Here is a 21843-nt window from a genome sequence, read left to right as displayed (position 1 = left end):
TTATTCAGAGCTCTCGACAAATGAAAGGAGCTGTCTGATGGAATTAAAGAGTAGGCTCAGTTCCCCTCCGAAGCAGAATAGGCACAACATTAGCAAACTGTAAAATGCAAATGTGTACATGATAGCATTGCAAAACAACTCAACATAAGTTTTACATTTGTCTTCCAGTGCAGCTGGTGTGCAAACTAACAAAAAGGATACAAATGAAAAGAAAGTAGACTTCAGAAAAGTGTATATATGCATATATATCTATATTTGTATTAAAACTGTATTTTTCTATGTACACCGCAAAAAATATAAGAAACAATGCACACACTTTAAGTTTAATGATAAGATTTATTTACCCCATTGCAAGACAGAAAGCTGAAACTACAGGAGCAGAGTTTTGTGCAAATGCAGGCGTGCATATTAGCATATCATAAAATCCAAAGGAGTGACTGCACAGCACAGCTTAACAATCAAAATAAGCATGCAATAAATCCCATTCTTCTGTTAGAAGAAGTCAAACGATGCATGGGCTTCTTTTTTACCCACACAGCTTGCGGCTATGCCAGATGCATAAAGGGGTATTGACTTACAGCCTCATTTTGGTTACCAATGAATGGCCCAACAGAAATACAGAGGGAACCTGTGTGCACAAAAGTTAGTGGAAAACCTTGAAAAAGGATGTCACGCATAAAAGGATGAGCAACAATAAGTATCTCAGTGGATTCTTCTTTTTTTTTTAATAAAATGGTCTCATGAACTATGGACTCCACTGTGTTTTTAGCTTACTTTTTCTTGCACTGCTATGGCACCAAGGATAGGCTCTGACAATAATTGCAGTTACTTATTTTAAATTGCACTAGAAAACACTAGATTACACTGGAGAAAAAGATGCATTTGTTATTTAATTGCATTAAATGCATTAAAGTTTCAGTTAATTAGATTAATTATTTATGGATTTTATAAATCACCAATATATTGTTCATTTAGCATAGAAACAAGTGTGAAGACTTGAACGTTTGGGGTAAAAAAGCACTGAAATTAGCTGAAAAAAGTATTTTTTGTTAAAGATCAAATTTAAAGGAGATTATGCCTATTATTATTATTATTATTATGTAAAATGTAGGATTGTTAGATTGACATAGAAAAACAATTTTAAATGCTTTAAAGTCAGAGATCCCTCAGTTTAGCAATCAGATCTTGTGAAAAAATTCTAAATCAGTAAAATAATGGACATTTTGAGCAGCTGCAGATTCTGACCTGAGGCAAGTTGGTAAAGCAATATGAATGATAGATGGGTGACATGATGAAACAGTGCAAGGCACAATGTGCACACAGGGTGCTAATGCTCTTTAGACACTGACTGCTTAAATGAGTTTTCCCCCCCTAAATGAATACTTGCAGATGTTTAAATAATGCTTGCAACCAAATTAAGAAATTGCATGAAACTGAATTATAAATTGCATTTTTGTTGTTATAACAGTATTGAGTTTGCACGGGTTTGCATTGTAAATGTTTAAAGGGAAGTAATGTACAGTACATATTAACAAAATACTGACCCAGGCAGGGTGTCAGATTAGTGATTTTTGTTCTTGGGTCATTCCTGCTCAGCTCAAATGTGGGCCTGAGCTCAGATGAAACAAGTCTCCTTCCAGGAATATTTATGTTTGTGAAACACTATATGGCTTCCAATGTAGGTCTGCTAAATCAATAGACTTCAGTGAGGAACTTTCCTCAGTGGATCGTTGAAGGGGTTTAGACAGCAGAGGCAGCTGTGTTTTGGTGCAGTCAGTAAGGGTCAATGTTTGGGCCGGGAAAGACCAGAGGAAAACTCACAGTCATAGAAAGGTTTGCAGCTGATGGTAAACATGATACTTTTCCTGTGTGTTTACTGGCAGTGAAAGCGTCAAGTGTCTTGGTTATAGTCCAAAGTCGCTTGTAGTACAAAGGAAATTTTATATGTAACAAACTGAGTTACAAGAGCAGTTTGTATTTTATTGTAGGTTTAGATGAATTAGTAAACTGCTAGATTTATAACAGAAAACTAAAATTGGGTTGTGCTAAACAAAGAGCCGTTGGAATTCTTAAAAAGATGTTCATTCTCATCTTAAAGGTTTGAGAATTATATATTCTTTTATACTTTGCACTACAATAAATAATTTTGCATATACCATAATAGAGTGCAAGAAAAATCAAGCAACAGAAAATTTATGTCATCATTGTCCTCTTTCAATTAATATTTGTAAATGTTAATACAAAATTAAAAAAGTGGTCATTTATACATTTTGTTTTCAGGAAATATTTGTGCCAGAAGAAAAAAAAAAGGTTTTGGTTTCCACTTAAGCAGTGACACACATTTAAATAGCTGTCTGGGCTTTGAGAACGTTGCAATAGAAACATTTTACTTGGCTTTTTCTTTCTTGTTTTTGTAGTCTTTGCCCACATTCTGTAAAAAATGCAGTTAAGTATAGTTCAAAAACAAAATCTCTGCACTAGTTAACTTAGATGCCAACATTCACTTAAATTTATACAATATAAAAGAGCAGTATAGATATTTCTGGCTTATGTTACACAGACAGAAGAGCCCAATCCAGGATATCTCTATTTATTCACTAGTACACAGACATCCTTCAGTCAAGAGATACTTGAAAATGAATGTATTTACAGAGCATTATGTTCTTGGGAAAAGTTTTAGTTGTCATTTGGTTCTAAGAAAAAATGGGAAATATGACAACAATCCCACTGAAAAAGTCTAATGTAAATGTGGTTCAATGTTTGCCATGTTTGTTACAGCATGAACTGTGCTTTCCCCTTGTTTTTTAATCTTCTCCCAGAACGAAGGTCTCGTAAAATACCTCATACAATTGTTTTGCATATAAAAGCAATAAACATAAAAATTCAGAATATCTACAGAAATTAAATTTACAGCAGAAAGAACAAGCGGCTTCACCTGCATGATGGCTGGTTGAGGGACTTACATGAGGCATGATTTTCACTGCTTACACCATTGCCACTCGACAAAGGACTGGAAATGAATCACTTATCATAGATTTTCGTTGTTTCAGCTTCTTTTTTTTTGTTTGCTTTGTTTTGTAGCTCAAAACTTCTTAGCCTCCAGCTACATAAAAAACGGTGCAGACTGGTGGCAGTATGAGAGTAATAGAAGGGTGACATGATGATCTGCACACAAGATGTGTCTCTTTTTACTCCACTGATTACCTTGGCACCGATTCATCAGTGTTATTTAAATAATATTGTTGAACAGACTGCAGTTTCTTTTTCCACAGCCCTCACATATTGCAATCAACCCCCTGTTTGCCTCTGCTGTTGAGTGGGAAAGCAGTCAGGCACAGCAGTTTGCAAAGTCAGGCTATTATTTTATAACAAAAGCAGAAGCGTTCCATTTAAGTTTTAGGAATCAGTGACATCTGACACATTTAACTACAAATTTACAGCCATGAACTCCTTTATGTTGGCTTTGAGGTGATGATTAAAAAGGATTTAGACAAGTTGCGTCTAAAAAAAGGCCATTCCCTTAGACAGAAAGATTCTGACAGGAAGGGGATATGTGATTATATTTTTAGGTCTGATCATTAACTTGTGGCATCTCTGTAATTAAATTGTCTTGACTAAATTATGTGAGCTCAAACAATCTAATTGCAGCATACTTAGAAATTATCGGTACAATTTCCATAACGAGAGGGAGAAGTAATATGTAGGTGAAGTGCCAAATCTTCAAAAATAAACCTGCGTCAAATCAGTAGATCAGCACAAAGCAAATTGGTGTGCATCAAAAATGAATGGGTAAGGGGAGCTTTAAGACCTCATTCTCTACGAGATGCTGAACTATCTAGAGAATCCGGCTGAAGGGGGGACGTGCTGAATCGACACTGAGCGCAAAAAGACACCTAACAATCTCTGCAATCCCATCGCTGTGTAAACATTTTTGCTTCGAGTGAAAAATGAAATCAGTAACGACACATTTACAGGGATTTTCTCTTCAGTGCTTGTCCAAAGAAGTGAGGCATACATCCTCTCCCACTTTCAGTCCACTGGACTGGCAGTAGGCTCAAAAGCTTGGTCACAAAAGCAGGGCAGGCAGTTATTCTGTTGGAGTGGTGGCAAGTGGGCTGAGGATGGGGCTCAGTAATTCCCTCATCGGACTCATAGGGGAGATAGCCTTATGGCTGAAGTACTCGACTACCTGGCCAGGCACTTCTGCCAGAACACACTTGGCCAAGGCTGCAGGTGAAGCCTGTCACAGAAAGAAAAAAAGAGAATTATTTGAGAAAAGGAATTCTCAACAGGTTGCCAGTTCCTTTTAGAGAGGTGGTGGATTGTTGTAGGCAACAAAATAAAATAAAAAATAAAAACATGTTCTTATTTAAGACCATGTTCTGTATGTTGACAGAAGTCAACAAAGAAAATAGGGAGATTGAGACAGCAAACTACATTTACGCAGCAAAAAGTCTGGTTTTTAGAAGGAAAAAGCGTAACATTTTGGAGGTCCTTCCTATCTCTATCTATGGTTTGTTAAAGGTAGAGTCCCATTAGTTTATTAGTATCACACACCTGACTGTGTGAAATTTGTTTTCTGCATTTTTCCCCTTTTTCATAGGGGAGCAATGAGCTGCAGTCACAGCTGTGCTTGGTGGTTCAAAACCTCCATTTCAGCCTTTAATGCAGTGTCAAGCAGAGAGGCACTGGGTCCTAGTTTTTTTAACTCTTTGGTAAAACTTGATGGTGGATTTTAACCCATTACCTCCCAGTCTTAAGATCTATGGTCTATCAATAGATACATTTACAATAAAAATCATATCTCCCCCATCAAATCCACGCCCTGTTCTGGAATTTAAGGTTCACTATTTAAGCTAAAACTGGATTAAAGAGAGAGATTCCACCAGGTGGTTGAACGTGACCATAATCATGGCAAACACCTGAAAAATAAAAGGTAAAACAACTGAAACAGACTTCAACAAAGTATAACTTTTTTGTCTTAGGTTTCAATATGCACACATTGTTGTTTTTTATTTTCTGAAAGTAAATACAGAAGGATTTTATTTTTATAAAAGCTTTTCATACATTTTCATAAAGGTTTTTCATACAAATTTTATTTTTTTACATGTTCAATCACTGTTGTTTAATTACTTCCTTTTCAATAACTTTTTGCTTTTTATTTACTTGTTATTACTATTAAAGTGTGTTTCATAGTTTTTACTCATTCGTCTTTTGGGCGAGGCCTGAGGCATGCAGGAGTCAGGAGTGCAGCGGATGTGGGGAAAGGAGGCCATAGGAGCAATAGGATGAGTCATGAAAACCAATGACCTGTAAGTGTGAGAATCCAGGAAATGCCCCTGCATGGATGGAGCGGGGGGATGAAGTCAGACCGTTTTGTAACCCCTTGTGCTATCCTAGGCATTTTGACATTGGGAGTTGGTTCATCTAGACCCACTAAACAGTGCGCTGAACCTTTTTTTTTTTCAATGATTTGTGATCTTCACTGGTGTCCATGGATTACATGAAATCTTTCCACCTTTATCCACCTTTGTTATGGTAGGAAGAACACGTCAATGTAAGGGTGGGGTCATCCAAGATAGCACAAGGGTTACGAGGAATGGTCACCATAGCTTTGTAAGTTTCTCATCTATCTGCAAATAAAAATTGTTTGACCTGTTTGATTGTTCTTCCTCGACTAAAAATAACTCTGTTGAGACGTCCTAAGACAGGGAATCACGTCTCAACAATACACATGCCGGGAGATGACACACTGGTAACCTCACTGAACCTGTCAGCAAGTTAAAAGTCTAAGCCCAGGCACCATCACAGCTTGGTTTCACCATAAGAGGTGTTCACAATTTTTTCTGTATCTAATAACAAAAAAATAGAACATTCTGACTCAGAATGGGGGTTCAATAAACTAAAAACCAATCTATTTACTTTTATTCAGCTCTTGCAACTATATTGAACTATGAGCAGAATTTGTTATGGGACAAATCTGATTATCATGACTTACAAACATTGAGACAAGGCAAAACATGAAAAAACTGAGTTACAAAAGTCTTTCCAGCATACTCAGAAGAATCTAAAAGACATTTTGCACACATTTTTGCTTTATGACAATAAAATAAGGTGTGCCAATGTTATGACACAAACAGCTACACGTGGATAGCAATGGGTCAGAGGTTGAATCGGGTTTCATCAACGAGGAGGTTGGCAATTTGATGGAAACTAATTAATTCAGTGATCAAAATTTGATCCCAGACTGCTGTAACAGTTAAATAACACATTTTATGTTTTTTTTTACTTCATATGAGTGGATAAATGCTCTGGGGTCAAATGCATAATTATAGCATACGTGCCATAACCTCGCATATACCTTGCCCTGCATACATATTGATATTCATAAGAGCAGAAGATGATGTAAGAACAGACTCACCTCACGCTGTTACTCCCGTTTCCTAGTTGTTCAAATTGTGTCTCTTCCCTGCTTTTTACTTTCCTGTCATGTCTATTTAGAATTTGGAGCACACATTGCTTTTGTTTGTAAATTACTTAAGGGTGACTGCATCCATTAAAATCTTATTGTGTTTTCAAAAACAGAAAGACTCACACCTATGACCGACATCAGAAATCGGAGAAAAAGTATGTATGTGTTTTTTTGTTTGTTTGTTTTTGCTTTGTTTTTTTGCTTTTTCCCCACATACAGTATTACAGCAAAACTACAGCATGCATCTGCCCCCCAGAGTTAATTCAAAGTGAGGCATCTACAGTTAACAAGAGCCACTGAGAATCCACAACATGCAGTCAGAGGTACCCAGCATACAGGGGAAAATGGGCTGCCTTAAGGCCACAAAAATAAAACAAAACCATCAGAGCCATAGCAGAAATATTAAGATTTAGTTTGTTTGGGTCATTTAAAGAAAAGGAAGATACTGTTGAGCTATGTCAGATAAAACTGAAAAAGTGGAACGAAAGTACATTAACTTTAAAAAGTGTTCAAGTAAAAAAAAAAACACACAAAACACAAAACTGCAGCCAAAAAACAACATTCAACATCTTAGCAGCTATGACATGTTAAAAACAACAAAATACTGCCATGAAACTACTAAAATCAGATGCAGCAGCAGATGGAGATGCTGTAGGTGGAATAGACAACTGAAAGTCAACAAGTGATGATCGATAAATGACCAAATACAAACCGTTTTGAAGTCTCGAAAGGGCACAAACTGAACAATGTCCCTTAGAACCGGCTCGCCCTTTGGTGAGCGGAGCACTCCGTCATCACCATCCAAAATCTGCATGTCTGTGAAGTCGGCATTCCCCACACCAACGATGATAATGGAGAGAGGCTGGTAGGAGGCTCGAACAATTGCCTCACGTGTGTCTGCCATGTCTGTCACCACACCATCAGTGAGGATGAGCAGGATGTGGTAACACTGCAAAAAAAAAAAAAAAAGGCTTAAAGGGGGATATTTTTATTTGACGGTGACCTCTCTTAGAACAAGTCTCCACAAATGATCAATTCATTCTTGGTGATATAAACCAAGTGGTTAGGCTATTGTTGTGCTGAAGAAAGATACAGAAAAGCTCCACGGGATCTATTTTAAATTTAATTTCTGGGGGGGGAAATGGATTGTAATGAAGAACAGTTCTGTGGGTACCACACAGCATCATTTGCCTACGAAGCACAGAGCAGAACCACAGGCTGCTCCTTCAGGGGACTCTGTGGGAGGCACAACGACAAAGACAGTTTAATATCCACAAAACCTTAGTATAAAGACTTACAGAAGCATCCTTGATGTTGCCATCGCCTGCTGCCACCTTGGCTATTCTGTTAATGATGGGAGCAACATTTGTGGGACCATAGAGTTGGATTTTTGGAAGGCAGTTCTGGTAAGCCTCAACCACGCCCTGGATCTCTGATCAACAAAAGCACAAGGACAAGAAAAAATTAATGAACACATTTTATTCTAAAATTAAGAAATACCTTTAAAAGATGTAAAGCTTTGACGAAATATGTTAAAGTTCACTTAATTGGATCATTTTGATATCCATGAATACAGACATGGATTTATTGATGCATTAATCCATTGAAAATTAGTCCAAACAATTTTGGTCAAAATTACAAAGAATCTGCACAAACAATCGGTGATTATTCTGTAGAAAATCATATTTTGTACTTATTTGAATAAAATGTAAAAGTCCCAACCCAAACAGTTGTGTGGAAAAAAGACAGCCAAATTGGAAAACTACAGCTTAAAGACCAACTCCCATGAAAATATGTTTGGGGTGTTTTTAACATGTTAACATTTATAAAGAAATCATGCTTAAATTTAAATTTCTGACTATTTCTTTATTCAAATCGTCGTGAATCAGGAGCAGGTGAAAAAATGCTGTTGGAAAAAGAGCTTATTTGTGACATAAAGAAAATATACTGGGCGAGCCACAAGCTCCACGCTCTGAGCTCTCTGCAACATGAAGGGAAAGGGGGGTGGGGTTGCTCCACACCAAAAGTCTCGCCCACAACTCAGAGGTTGATTTTAATGAATTACTGCTGCTCTGCAGAAACTATGTCCTAAAAAAACGACAGGTTAATGATTTTGGCTAAGACTGGCATAATCATGGTTAAAAGACCACTGAGAACTCTTTAAAAATAGATCAAAATATGATCAGAGTTGGACTTTAATGAATCATCCCCCTTACCTTCACATTCATCATCCTCTGGGTTGAAATTGATCGCAAAATCATGTGATACCTGTGAATGGAAGTGGAAAAATGTAAAATACTGCTTTTGTTTTTTGTTGTGATGAATTAAGCAAAATCCAAAATTAATTCCATAAACAAATGTTTTTATTTGATTTATTTACTACCAGCATCCAAACAAGGTGTAATTTAAAAATTACAAGTTAGTCATTGCAACAGTGAGAAAACAGGAAGCAGTTGAGAAAAAAAACGCACTGCATTTCTCCCCAAAAGTTTATTACTGAGTTTGATTTCACTCTGAGAGCTCTGCATGTTATTAACTACAACAACAAGAAAACAAAAAAAAACAAAAAAGAAAACAGGAATAGAAAAAGGTAGGTAGAACAACAAACTGTGGCCCATAAACAGCCCCGGATTTGAACAACAGTTGCAATAAGAAAGGAAACAAAAAGCATCAATGACCAATGTCACTTTGCTTTTCTGAGAGCTGATCAGATTATAGTCAAAAAGAAACAGGCTCTAACCAGTAGTCAGATTGATAACAGATGACTGTTACAATCTGGCAAACTTTACCTTTCTTTAATAAGAGACCGTGCATTGACCAATCAAAGATAACAGAAAGCACTTGGTCTCAACTTGTAATGATAAAGAAGCACATCACACCTCTGACCTGACTACATAACCGTAAAACACACTAGCACATTTGTGTTTTCATAAGTAATTCTGAGATGGTTAAGATTCTGTCTCACTGGAACGGCTTTCACACACCCGCGAGCGCTGATAACATTATGAGTTTGACCCGTTTTACTGCAGCATCGGTCATACCACACTAAGCACACCATGTGCTTAAGAGCTAAGAGAAAACTAAAACGCCGCACTGTGTTAACTGTTTGTGATTGTCCATTTGATCAGGGAAATTAATGCACCTGGTGCATTTGCGTTGCCATGGTCACCAAATGATTTGCATAAGTGGATTCAGTACATCATTCTGTTAGCAGCCTGCAGTGAGCAGATGGATATTACAGCAGCTGAAATTCTGATATTATATACCTAGCAGCAGTCAACTCAGCAAACAGAATTTAATTTACCATTCAGTTTTGAAACATATTGAAATGTGTAAACATCTCCCCAAACCAATTCTTTTTTTATTGACAACTACCGCCACAAAATGTGGGTTAATGAAAAAGTACATGCTGAAGAATTTTACCAGAGACCAAGTGTTTGGGTTTAGCACAAAAACAATATTTTATTCATGCGTTTTTTGGTTTTTTTACCCTGCTTGTTTTCTTGCTCTGCACTATAAAAATGTCAATTGGGCCAAAAGAAAGTTAATTTTTAAGCCACAGTTTCTATTAGCAGGAGTGGTTGGGCAGTTGCCTGTTACTATCAAGAGCCCTTTCAAAATACTTCCCCTTCAGTCCATCATCAAGTTCAGTCTGAGGTGAAAAACCAATGTCACAGGTATAGATTTTAAATGGTTTAGTGGCAGAAAGAAAGCATATTTACTTGGGATGGGGATTACACATTAACAGGTTAAAAAGAGGATAAAGACAGAAAATGGTAGGTTTTTAATGGCTTGTGCTAGAACTGTAAATTTAACAATTCAATTATTGAAAATACAGTCGTTTCAGTGTTGAAATAACACAAAAAGTAAATTCTACTAAAAGAAATGATGATTTATGATGAGACAACACAAAAAAGTTATGAAAATTCTACTCAAAAAACTTGGGGTGCAACAAGCTTCCACTTTTAATTGTGTTAAAAATACAATTCCTTTATTCCTGTGTAAGTGTTGACAAAATCTGTTCTTTCATAAATAAATGATGTAAAAATACATTTACAACAACAGACGTGAAGGGCATCATTCACCTGTCCATCATGGGTGGCCAAAAGAACCGATTGTTTCTAGGGAAAAGTAGTTTATGTGCACTTAGCACTTTGCAGAAATCTTTTTGACAACAATTAATAGTATTTGACTCACAGTCTATTAGAGTTTTATTTAAAAAAAAAAAAACATCACCAGCCACTCATGTTTGACATATCATCAAAGCTTGGAGTTAAAGTGTGTGTGTGCACACTCCCTCACACAACCACTCCTCACATCTATGGCATCTCCTCATGCAGGGTGCTTGTAAAAATCCCAGTGTGGCTTCCGGTCCTGGGTTACAGCACGGACGTGTGTGGCTCACGGCGGCTATACAACTATCTTCAAGTGATTTAAAAGTAGATTTTCTCAATCTGCATATATTTTAGATAACTGATCTGCATTTGCCATGTTGATTTCTAAAATAGTTATTTTGTACATAACAATTTCAGTAATTCATCTTTTTCATGTGCTTTATTGATACTTCAGGATTATTAATTCTGTCTGATAAAAGCTAGTAATAAAATTGTTACGGTAGAACAGGGGTGGGATTGTATAAGTTTGCTTCCTTCCACTCCCTTTCAAACAATATTTAATTTTATGTTTGATTATCCTAAGTTTGATTCATAATTGTATGAATATATAACTGATGATTGTACTGTTTTTGTGTATTATTCTTATTTGATTGCTTGAAATCAACTATTTCAAAAAGAAATAAAATAAAAAGTGTGCTTCAAAGTCTTTATATCCAATTTGCTTAGAAAAATCCTCCCAGACTATGAATTTTACGTGTAAAATGAACATCAACCCAATTTTAAGCAGAAGATTCTATTTTATCTAACAAGTTGATATTTGAAGACAAGACCTTATAAATACAAATATCCACAGTAATTGGTTTTAAATGTGAAATTTGGCAGAATGAAATATTGTGTCAGAGAAATGATGTGTAACCTAAAACCACTGGAAAAAAACTGGTCCCTGAACATAGATGCGGGATCAAAACACTTTCTTGCCATGGTAGAGAAATATATTTGGTCCACAGAGAAATGATAATGCAAAACATCAAATGCTTACCTACCACTCACCTCATAATTTGGAGGAATTCTGGCACCAAATCCCAAAGCTGAAAATCTCTTATCACTGAAATAATAAGCAAATAAATCAGTTGAATAGTTGACTTAGTGAAATAGTGACGACAGTCTTTAAATGAAAATCATTGATGGCTTAACCATCTGCTCTCATTTCCAACGGTGCAGGCTATCAGCTTGTTTGCATTTCATAACAAGCTAAAAGCTTTAATAACAGTTTGAAATCTGTCCCATGATTCCATTTTCAGATGGCATTTGCACCTGTTCAAAGAGCTTCAGACAGTCTTTAATCTCTCCATTTTTCACCACACCATTTAGAAGAGTAGATCCTGCTGTTTTGTTCCACCGGCTGCTCCCTGTCAAAGCTCAGGCTCTTGTCTAAGCAGGAACACACCATTTGTGTTTACAAATCCCTGTTTTTTCCTTCTATTCTGTGATGCCTTCATTGTTTGCACCCGAGTTTCAGAGAAAAGTATGGGCCACCTGTCTGCAACATTCACTTCAGTGGCAATGTTTAAGAGACATTCACTTGACAATTGACAAATACAGGTACACAATATCTCCAAGTGTTTTCCATGAGTTCCCGATGCCTCTGTTAAATTCGGATCTAAACAGCATGAGAGAGAATCAGACTCTTTATGCTTCTGTTAATCTTGTTTTTTGGTGTATGCTTCCCTGCACTCCAGCATCAACCCACAGTCCAGAAACATCCACCAGATTGATCTGTGCTTTTGTAGGAGTAGGTTTTGGCCTGCAACTCTGAACAGAATGAATCGGATAGACAAGTCCATTTGACAGTATGATTTACTGTATTTGGTTTTCCAATTCATGTTTTCTGTAAGATTTGTTTTCACTCTGCATGAATAATAAAGCAAAAAAAAATGCTTCATTTATAATTTGTTTGGTTCTACTTTTAGCTCAACTGGGAATTATTTTGTACAGAGAAAAATCTGGACACGTCGGAAGCAGGAATCTTCATCAAATCAATCAAGCGAAAGATTCAACAGCATTGTTTCCATCATTTAAAACTATTCCATCAATAGTGTAAAGGTCTCAGACAGTAGCCTGAGTTACATATTCAATTCAAAAGTTACATCTATCTTTTCTTCTTTGTAATTTACACTCTGCTCTTGTCCCATCTTGTCCCATCTTTAAACGTGTGATTTCCCAGTTTTTGTTTTTTTTTTATGGATTGGTTTTCCAGATTTCCAAATTACGTTTTTCGTGTGCAGGATCCTCATGACGCCATGTCTCGTCATTTGAACTCCTTGTTAATATAAATGTAGTTTAATGACGTTAATTTTGTTGTTGTTGTTTTTTTTTTCTATATTATTTTAAGCTCTTATAATTATTTTTGGGGGGGGGGGGGGGTTCCTCCTCCATTTATTTTGTTCACCGAGTTTATGTTTTTCTTGTTTATTTCAGTCCTTTCTCATTCTTGTCAAAACACAGGAAAGTCATTTCTTTGTCCTGACCCCAGTTTTGGTGTTACTTTATTATTATTCAGGCCGTTCTCCCACCATTTTAATTATATATAAGTTCCTCAGTGACAATGCATGGGAAGGTGCCCTTCATATTTTTTTTCCATAGATTTGGAGTAAAAGTAAGTGGAATTATTTTCATTCCTCCCTCCTAATAAAAGCTTACTGGAAATGAATCATGCTACACTTTTGCCATGGTTGATGTGAAAACAAAAATGCAATCCCCTCTTTGCGTTTTTGCTTTAATTTTGTCACAGAATAAGCGGTGTTAAATAAGAAAATGAAAAAGCATTTTGGAGGATTGATTTCTAATTTTAATTATGAGTCATTTGATGCATTTACATTGTGAAAAGGAAAAAGCATTTCTGTTAATCCATGTTAATTGTGAAATTAGATATTTGTAATTGAATTTTGCTACAAATTTACTAAAGAACTTTTTGAAAATAAAGTGTAAAATACCATTTTCTTTATCATTTTAACGAAGTGACAGAATGAGCGGTGTTCTAGAAGAAAAAGGAAAAAGCATTTTGGCGGATTGCTTTTTCTATTTAATTTTGAGTACAAAAATGCAGCTTTATTTTGAAAATAAAAAGCATTTCAGGTATTTACTTTTATTTTTAATTATGGTATAGAAATGCTTCCATATAGGGGAGATGCAGTTTCAAGTTTAATATTCTCTATATACATGTCCTCCATCTTGAGAAAATGCTACAAGGACAGATTATAAACATTTGCAATATGTGATTGTGATCCTAACTCGGCACCAAAGTTAACAAATTGGAAGAGAGAAGATAAAATAGGTGGTAAATTAAGGTTCTCCCCCTTTAAAAAGCAGATTTACGTGAAACCATCTCTCATACGTTGAAAAAGGTTATTTTTTAGTTCTTAGATAAAGATCTCACTTTTTTGTCGTAAACCATGCATCCAGAAATTATTGCAGTGTGCTTTCTATTTCTCTTCCTTACAAACATGGCTCAGTAAAATAATGCAGCACAGAAGAGTATTTTGCACAAAATATTCAATTACAATCAATATTCTCTAAAGGACAGGCAAGAGTGACTCCAGTATTTCTCTTTCATAGATCCTCTATGCATGGCTTGGCTTTTATGGTATAATGTGTCCTGAATAAAAATAAAAAAGAAATATAGGATTTCCTGTTCATTGCATTTATTTGTGTTATCCGCCTGAGGTTTTTTTTGCATTTTCATCTAAATAACCAATTTAATAGAGGCCTCACTCCTACCAGCATGACCTTTTAAACACAGCGAGGCAACCTGAGTGAATGCATAACTAGAATTATGAACAACTGCTATTGGTTTTGTGAGCAGAGATAAGTATAATCGTCCCCACAAATAGAATTCAGTCAAGCTTAACTAATTGTCCCTGAGGTGAAATGTGACTTTTTCCATCAACTCACATGTTAATTGTAACAGCTTTGAGCTTCTGTGATTGAAACTACCTTGAATCTTCAATTATATATTTTCTTTTCAGTAGCTCAGTGGATTTAAAAAACGTTTCATATAACCAGCGTAAACCACAGAAAAAATGAAATTGTAGTTTTTCCCCCCAGTTTTGCTGTCAAGTGCATTGTGATCCTGCTCACTTTGTCAGCACATGCAGGGATGTTAGGAGCGACAGCAAAATATGCCTGATGTAACAGCCATCTTTAGAGAAGTGAACGAGTCTCCACCCACGCAGACAAAAGCTCGTCACTCAAACTTTGTAAATCACTCCTCTGCAAGGACTCCAAAAACCCACATCACCTGTATTTACTAAAGGCTAAAAGGTTTGCTTGCCCACACTTTACACCCCAACAAAAATACCAAGAGGAGAGGTGAAGACTGCCTACACTTGCAGCCGCTGTTTGCCCTTAGGCACGTTTCCGTGCATGGTGCTGCCGAGTCCATGCAGTCATGTGCAAAAGAAAGAAAACATCCTTTCAATGAGGTTTCAAGTGTCAAGACACTATAAAGAGAGATGTTCCATGACAAAAAAATAACAGTATAATTCCAGAGACTTAAAGAATATAAAAATGTGTTGTTTTTTTTATCACGTTCTTGTAGTATTTTTCTCATGATGGAGGACATTTATAAAGAAAAGATTACATTTGCTTTTCTGAGTATTTCTTTATTCAAATTGTGATAAATCAGGAGCAGATGAAAAAATGTAGTTGGAAAAAGCTTGAGCAGTGACATAGCAGCTACAGCCGATGGGTCACAAACCCTTCCCATTCTGATGCATCCACTTCCAGACAAACAGATCCATACGTCTTCAACTTTCACGTCTGAGCTGGCATCTGGCTCAAAACTGTACAGCTGCATAGCTCCAATATTGGTCACCATTTTTGTTGCACTAGTAATGTTAGGTTGGGGTTGTGAGGGGCTGTAAGCTAGTGTGAAGGTAACCGCAAAAAGATGGATCATGGGAATTTGGGGGGCTTACTCCGTGTTAACAACTCTGAAGTGAATTTCAAATGAACTACTGCCACTCTGCAGAAACTATGTCCTAGAAAATGATCCTAAAACGGCATAATCACAATAAAAAAATCACTGGGAACACTTTTACAATAGATCAAATGATAATCGGAGTGAGAAAAAATTCCTTAAGATTATGTGACTAAAGTTTGTTAGATGTGCACTTTTTTTTTTTTTTTTTACACAGCTTCTGTTCAGTTTTGGTCAAATACAAAAAACAATAGTATGAATGTCCTAACTTTGCTGGCTTTACATATGTTCCCCTTTCATGACTCAATGAGAAAATAAAAGGCCTAAGCTGTAAGGATGAGGCGCTAATTTTTTTGTGTGTCTTTGGAGCTACAGAATGCCCTGAATGCTATAATTAGCTATACAGCGCTCCCCTGACATTCAATAGAAGAATCTGCATAAATCAGGAGTCAGAGTGTTAATCCTCATCTGGCTTAATTTCAACAGATGAGAGCATCTTTCTCTGAAGTGCGCCAAGCTCAAATTTTCCTATAATTAAGTGATATTTTCCACAAAATTCATAGCCTTTACCAGCACGTTCACTCACAGTGACAAGAATTTCCCCATGAAAGAAATGTTCTGTGTTGCCTCATGCAGCAAATTCTACCCCCTGCTGTTTCTTCCAAAGCCATTATGCTCTCCACTTTATTTGGAAGTGTCTGCCATCTTGGTGGAGACCCCATCTCTGCACGAGTTTGCCTCAAATTCTTTGTAATGAGCCTTTGAAGAATCAAAAGAACAAGTCTGTGCAAAAGATGCTCCGAATCACCACTGTTACTATGACATCCAATCAAAACAGTGCACCACAACTGACATGCCAATTAGGCACAGCTTTGTGCTTTGCAGGACAAAAAATTCAAAATTTCAAAAGGAAACAAAAAGGACCTCCTTTGAACCTGAAGCTACAATGGATATCTCAAGTCATGTGCTTGGAAAAAGTTGTTATTCAACTCATAGGTGAATGTAGTGACAAAGGCATGAAGAATACACCACTTTTTCATGTGAAAACATCTCAACTTGCTCTGTTTGGCTCAAACGCTGACTTGTTTTTGTGAATTTAGACTGCAACTCAGTCCTTCTTTCTCTTAACGAGTTCTTTTGCACATTATTCTCTCTAAAATAAAGCATGTATCACTTCCGGGATCAGGTTAGAAATGAATAATGTCGGCAACAGATTTCAATAATGCAAGCAGACACTAAACATGGCACGCTTTCATCATCTGTGACAGCATTTTCACATTTTACTGAGCCGCATCTCATTTGAGCTGTAAGTGATGCCTTCTCCTAAAACATTACAGAGTATGTCAGGTGCTAAATACATTTCTGTGAAAAACTAAATGTGAGGGAAAAGTGGTCTGTATCCCACTTCCATTAGCTTCATAACAACCTGGCAAGCCGAAATGCAATATGCTGCAGGAGTCTGTATTTGCACTCCACATTTCCCATTATGGTCCTTTTGCTGTGGTATGGATGGAGTGGCTCATTTCAGTGAGAAGAGAGTCCAGCGAAATGGCAAACGTGGAGCACTCTGTAACTGTACTCTGCATCAAAAGAGACACTCACAGTTCCCGCAGGCTCCACAGAGCCTTTTCTGAGAAACAGAAGATTGACACACCTGTCATAGTCTTGACAGATCTCACCAACGGCTATCAGCGCCTTCAGGTACTCGTTAGGCTGGTAGGGGTTGATGTAGTGCAATGAGCAGCTGTTCCTTGGGTCTCCGTTGGAGGCTGTGAAGTCAATAGCAACCTGGTAGGAAGAAAATGAAAAAAGGAAACTGTGAACAATACAACAAAATCAATTCTTCTTATTGCTCCTTGTCTGCAGCAAAGACTTTCACTTGGGCTCTTATCACCTTATGAGGAGGCTGAAAATGTCTAATGGTCAAGTAATTCATATGATCGAAGAAAGAAACTTGCATTCTTTTACACCCACATCAGTTTGAAAGTTAGAGCTCACATGCTCTGTGGCAGCTTTCCTCATGATTATTATTCAGCGCTTCTGTGATCCAGTAAAAATGGAAGTTAACACCACAGAGAGCAGACCAAAGGTTGCATACTGAATAAAATTTCTACATGTTCCATGAAGCGTCCTACATGCAATAAAAATAATTACACTTAGACATAAGACAACTGAACTCACCTCGATTTGAGACAACATAATCAGAAAAAAAACTTTGAATGTATAATAAATTGTTCAGTTTACCGTAAAATGAATCTGGCATCCTCCCATGATGTAATCTAAGAAGGAGTACACTCTGTGGAGCTGCAGGAAAAACAAAAATATGCAATTTTATTCAGGCCAAATCTCATTTAAAATAAATCCTAAAGTCAATGTCACCAAGTTATTTCCAGAAATCTTTATGGTCCTGCTTCTGTAAAGATAAAGTTTGATTTAAAAGCCATATAATTTAGTTTCACAGAGTAAACTACAATCTAAAAATGGGATGTTGCAAGTTCAAATCCACCAAAAACTGTTGAAAATGAGGGCCAATGTTTCCCTGCTTGACACTCAGTGCTAAAGGATTGGATTCCTGGGTTAAACCCCCAAACGGTTCCTGTAACTGCACCTCACTGCTCCCCCCAGGGGATGGTTCACATGCAGAGAACAAATTTCATACACCCAGGTGTGTGACAACTGATGCGACTTTGACTACAACTCATGTTCTGTGCAGTTGATGTGTAACCAGAGAAGATTTTTACCTTGAGGTCGTTGAGGATGACAACCCCTGAATTTTTATAATTCCTCTTCTTCTGCTTGTATTTGGGGTTCACACAGTCCCATGTCACCTTCAGTGGAAAAAGTCAGAAATCAGAAACAGCAGAGAAAGGTGTTCTGGACCATGTATTCTATCAGCAGATTATCCTAAATCCTTATTAGGTGGGGAAATGGGTTACAGGGTCACTGAGGCGTTATCAAGACAAACAACCACAGACACATTCAGAGACACTTCTACAGCCAATTTCAAATCACCACTTAACCTGACATTCATGTTCTTGGACTGTGTGAGGACACCAGAGGACCCAGTCAAACCCAACAGAAAAATCCAAAAGGGAACAGAATTCAATAAAAGCCATATATATTGAAAATGGATGAAGCAGATATATTGATGCCTAGCCTCCACTTTGTCTCACCTTTAAATATTTACTGACCTTATTTCCACTGGAAATTTTCTGCATTTCCCTGAAAGTGGCGTAGAACTCGCCGATGAAATCGTGCTTCCCTCTGGAGTCATAATCCCACACTAGGCACTGTGCCACACACAGAAAACACTGCTTACTCCCGCTGAATTGCTAATTGGATCTCACTTGAGTCCTAGAATCTATAGTGATAGTTCCCTCTAAACAAAAGGAAAAACAGTAGTGCAAAAGCAAACCTTGAGCTTCCGGTCCTCATTACAGCTGCACAGAGACATGAGCGAGACTTTGAATGGCTCCCACACTGGATTCAGGTTGTTTTTGATTACCTGTTGGATTAGCCCCACACTGTTAGCAAGGCCTACTGCTAATCAAGCTATTGAAAGGAAAATCCAAAGACTTTACCTCAGTTCTGTGGACGAGCTGCTCGGTTCCATCATCATTGATTTTAAATATTTCCAAAAAAGGGTCTGACTTGCTAAAGAGGTCCTGCAGAAACAAAGGGAAAAAATGAGCAAAGCAATGTCTATTACATATTTGCATCCCTTAAAAAAACCTGTTAGTTGCAACCTTTATTAAGGGTTACACTTCCTGTCATCAATCTGTTTACACTCTCTCCCACTAGCTTGCAGCCCCTCACACCCTCAACCTAACATTAGCGGCTCAACAGAAATGGCGAGCAATATTGGAGCCGTACAGCTTTGAGCCAGATGCCAACTCGGACAAGGAAAACAAAGACATCTATTTGTCTGCAAATGAATGCATCAGAATTGAGGGGAGCCTGCCGATTGTAGCTTCTTCATCACAGCACCAAACTTTTTCAAACACCTTTTTTTTTTACGTCTATTTCTCATTCACAATGATTTGAACAAAGAAATACTCAGAAATGCAATTCTAATCTTAGTTTTCTTTATATATGTCCTCCATCATCAGAAAAATGCCACCAAACATGTTAAAAACACCAAAAACACGATTTTCATCTGAGTACGTCTTTAATGGAATTTTCTTTCCAAACAGGTTTTATAAAGTCCTGAAAAACCCCAAGTGAATTCTGCTGCCAATATGTTTACTTGAGAAAACGGATTTCTTTCACAGTGCGTGTCTTTCCATGCAGATGCACGAATTAGGAACTGTTCCCATTCATTTACACCCTCAGTGTTTAGGGGGAAAACACACACACAGTGTTTAAACATAAACATACAAAACATTTGGCATCCCATGCAGTTATTTGTGGCTGCCTTACATCAGCTCCAGTAGAGGCGTCTGGGAGCAGAGGCGGCGCTAACTATTTAGGTCAATTGATTCTTCAGGGAGGAAAACAAATAATTACTGTTGTGTAAGTCTGTGGATGTTGCAGTTGGGTGGGTGAGGGGGCTTTGTGTACATGAGATGAGACAATTAAGGGTGCATTTCCCGCCACATTAGCCAGATAAGTCTCCTGAGGGATAGCAGCAAGAAAAAAAAAAAGAAAGAAAAAACAATTTTTAAAAAGAGCTGTAGCATCCTCTTTTTGTTGCTATGGCAACTGCTGGCCTGTGGCATCAGCTCCATGGACTAATGAGGTACTCGTGTCAAGATTTAATCTTTGGCTAACAATGACATTAATTGTGGCATCATTACCAGATACCACAATCTGTCACATTAAAAGCCTCTGTTCACCTGCAGACATGCTCTGTGAATGAATACTGCAGGTTGGAGACATGATGGACAAGCAGCCTGCTTGAAACTTCACGTTGTCTCAGTCAGTACTCGTTATATGGAAGTGGATCTTAGAGCTAATTATTTGCGCAAAAAAAACTACAGTCCCCAACTGGGTGATAGATATGAATCTGTTTTTGTTGTTTTCGGTTCACTTTTTCATCTAAATTCAAGTTTTAAAATTCATTTTTAATGTTCAAAATTTGAAAATATTGAGTGGAAAAAATTTCACATGCACTTATTCACATAACTGGTAAATGTTGCACAAATGTAAAACTAAGTAAATAAATTACAGTGAAAGATTATATGGGTTGTAGTCATCATAGGTGGAAAGTTTCTGTCTTATGTGCACAGTGGAAATAATTTACATCCCCATAATAATATTATGGTATTGCTTTAATTCACCTCTTTTCCCATCTAAGGTTTTATTAAAACTGCAAAACAGTGTGAAAAGCTAAACTTCTCATCTTTCAAGGAGAAGGAATTTTTTTTTCTAACATCAGTTTTTTAATTTAATTTTCTTCCTGGTGGGTTATTTATTCTATAATTCTACAGCAGTGGCAGGTTCAAGGACAAGGAAAGACTCAACAAAATTTGAAATAGAGTAGCTTATTTGGAAAAACTCAAGACTCAAAGGAAATTTGGTTTTAAATGAACCAGACAGCAAACAGGCATCTAAAAAAGCACACAATCAGAAGGCAGTCTAGACTGTCAGAGATTCAGATGCAAAACAGAGTTACCCAAGATTGGATGGAGAAAATAAAAAGTGAAGAAGCACACAAAGAAGAGAAACTAGCTCGTGGAAAGTTTTACACTCAATTACAAAGATAATCTGACATGAAACACCATCAAGGACGACAAACTCTGAGGAGGTGAGTCATCTCAGAAAGATCTCAGGGGTGAGACATTCAAACGAACACAGAACACGTACTAAAAAGAGCCGACAGGGACATAAACAGCTACAATGCATCAGACTCAACTGAACTTGAAACTCAGACCCAACACAAAGTAGAATTTCCATGTAAAGCATAACCCAAACTATATTAAAAGATAATTTAGAACAACCCAGATTATTCTCCATCATAAATACATTCCTACCAGAGACGTTTGTTAAACAGCATAAATAAAAAAGTTAGTTTCCGTATGTAAAAACCTGTAAATATGTATTCTAATATGATTTTAACACTTTTTTTCTTTTTAAATTTGCTGTTTAATCTGTTGAGTAATTAGGATTGGAAAAAAAATCCAACACATTGTTAAGCATTTTTCAGCACCTGTAAGTTAATCAGGTTCACTTTAAGAAAAAATAAACAGAGGAATATTCAGAATTTCAAAAGTTCAATATTTTGAGTATAAATTGAGTATACAATAATAATTGTAACAAAAATTAATTTTATTTTGTGT

The 21843-nt window shown here is 36.9% G+C and overlaps 1 protein-coding gene across 1 annotated transcript in view; it reads right to left on the bottom strand.

The window, feature by feature from the left end:
* Positions 1-316: 316 nt before the first annotated feature.
* cpne7 (copine 7) overlaps positions 317-21843 on the bottom strand; it is a 32574-nt gene continuing 11047 nt past the window's right edge. Inside the window, exons 6-16 of the mRNA XM_004067100.4 lie at positions 19147-19230; positions 18981-19070; positions 18757-18855; positions 18307-18393; positions 17810-17869; positions 17220-17353; positions 11638-11692; positions 8689-8740; positions 7771-7904; positions 7185-7421; positions 317-4240 (exon numbers count right to left, since the gene is read on the bottom strand). Of these exons, the coding sequence (XP_004067148.1) occupies positions 4088-4240; positions 7185-7421; positions 7771-7904; positions 8689-8740; positions 11638-11692; positions 17220-17353; positions 17810-17869; positions 18307-18393; positions 18757-18855; positions 18981-19070; positions 19147-19230 (1185 nt within the window). The 3' untranslated portion in view covers positions 317-4087. The remainder of the gene's footprint in view (positions 4241-7184; positions 7422-7770; positions 7905-8688; positions 8741-11637; positions 11693-17219; positions 17354-17809; positions 17870-18306; positions 18394-18756; positions 18856-18980; positions 19071-19146; positions 19231-21843) is intronic.

This window comes from Oryzias latipes, chromosome 3 (genome assembly GCF_002234675.1).
Source record: "Oryzias latipes chromosome 3, ASM223467v1".
Taxonomy (NCBI): domain Eukaryota; kingdom Metazoa; phylum Chordata; class Actinopteri; order Beloniformes; family Adrianichthyidae; genus Oryzias; species Oryzias latipes.
This window is presented reverse-complemented; position numbering and strand designations above follow the sequence as displayed.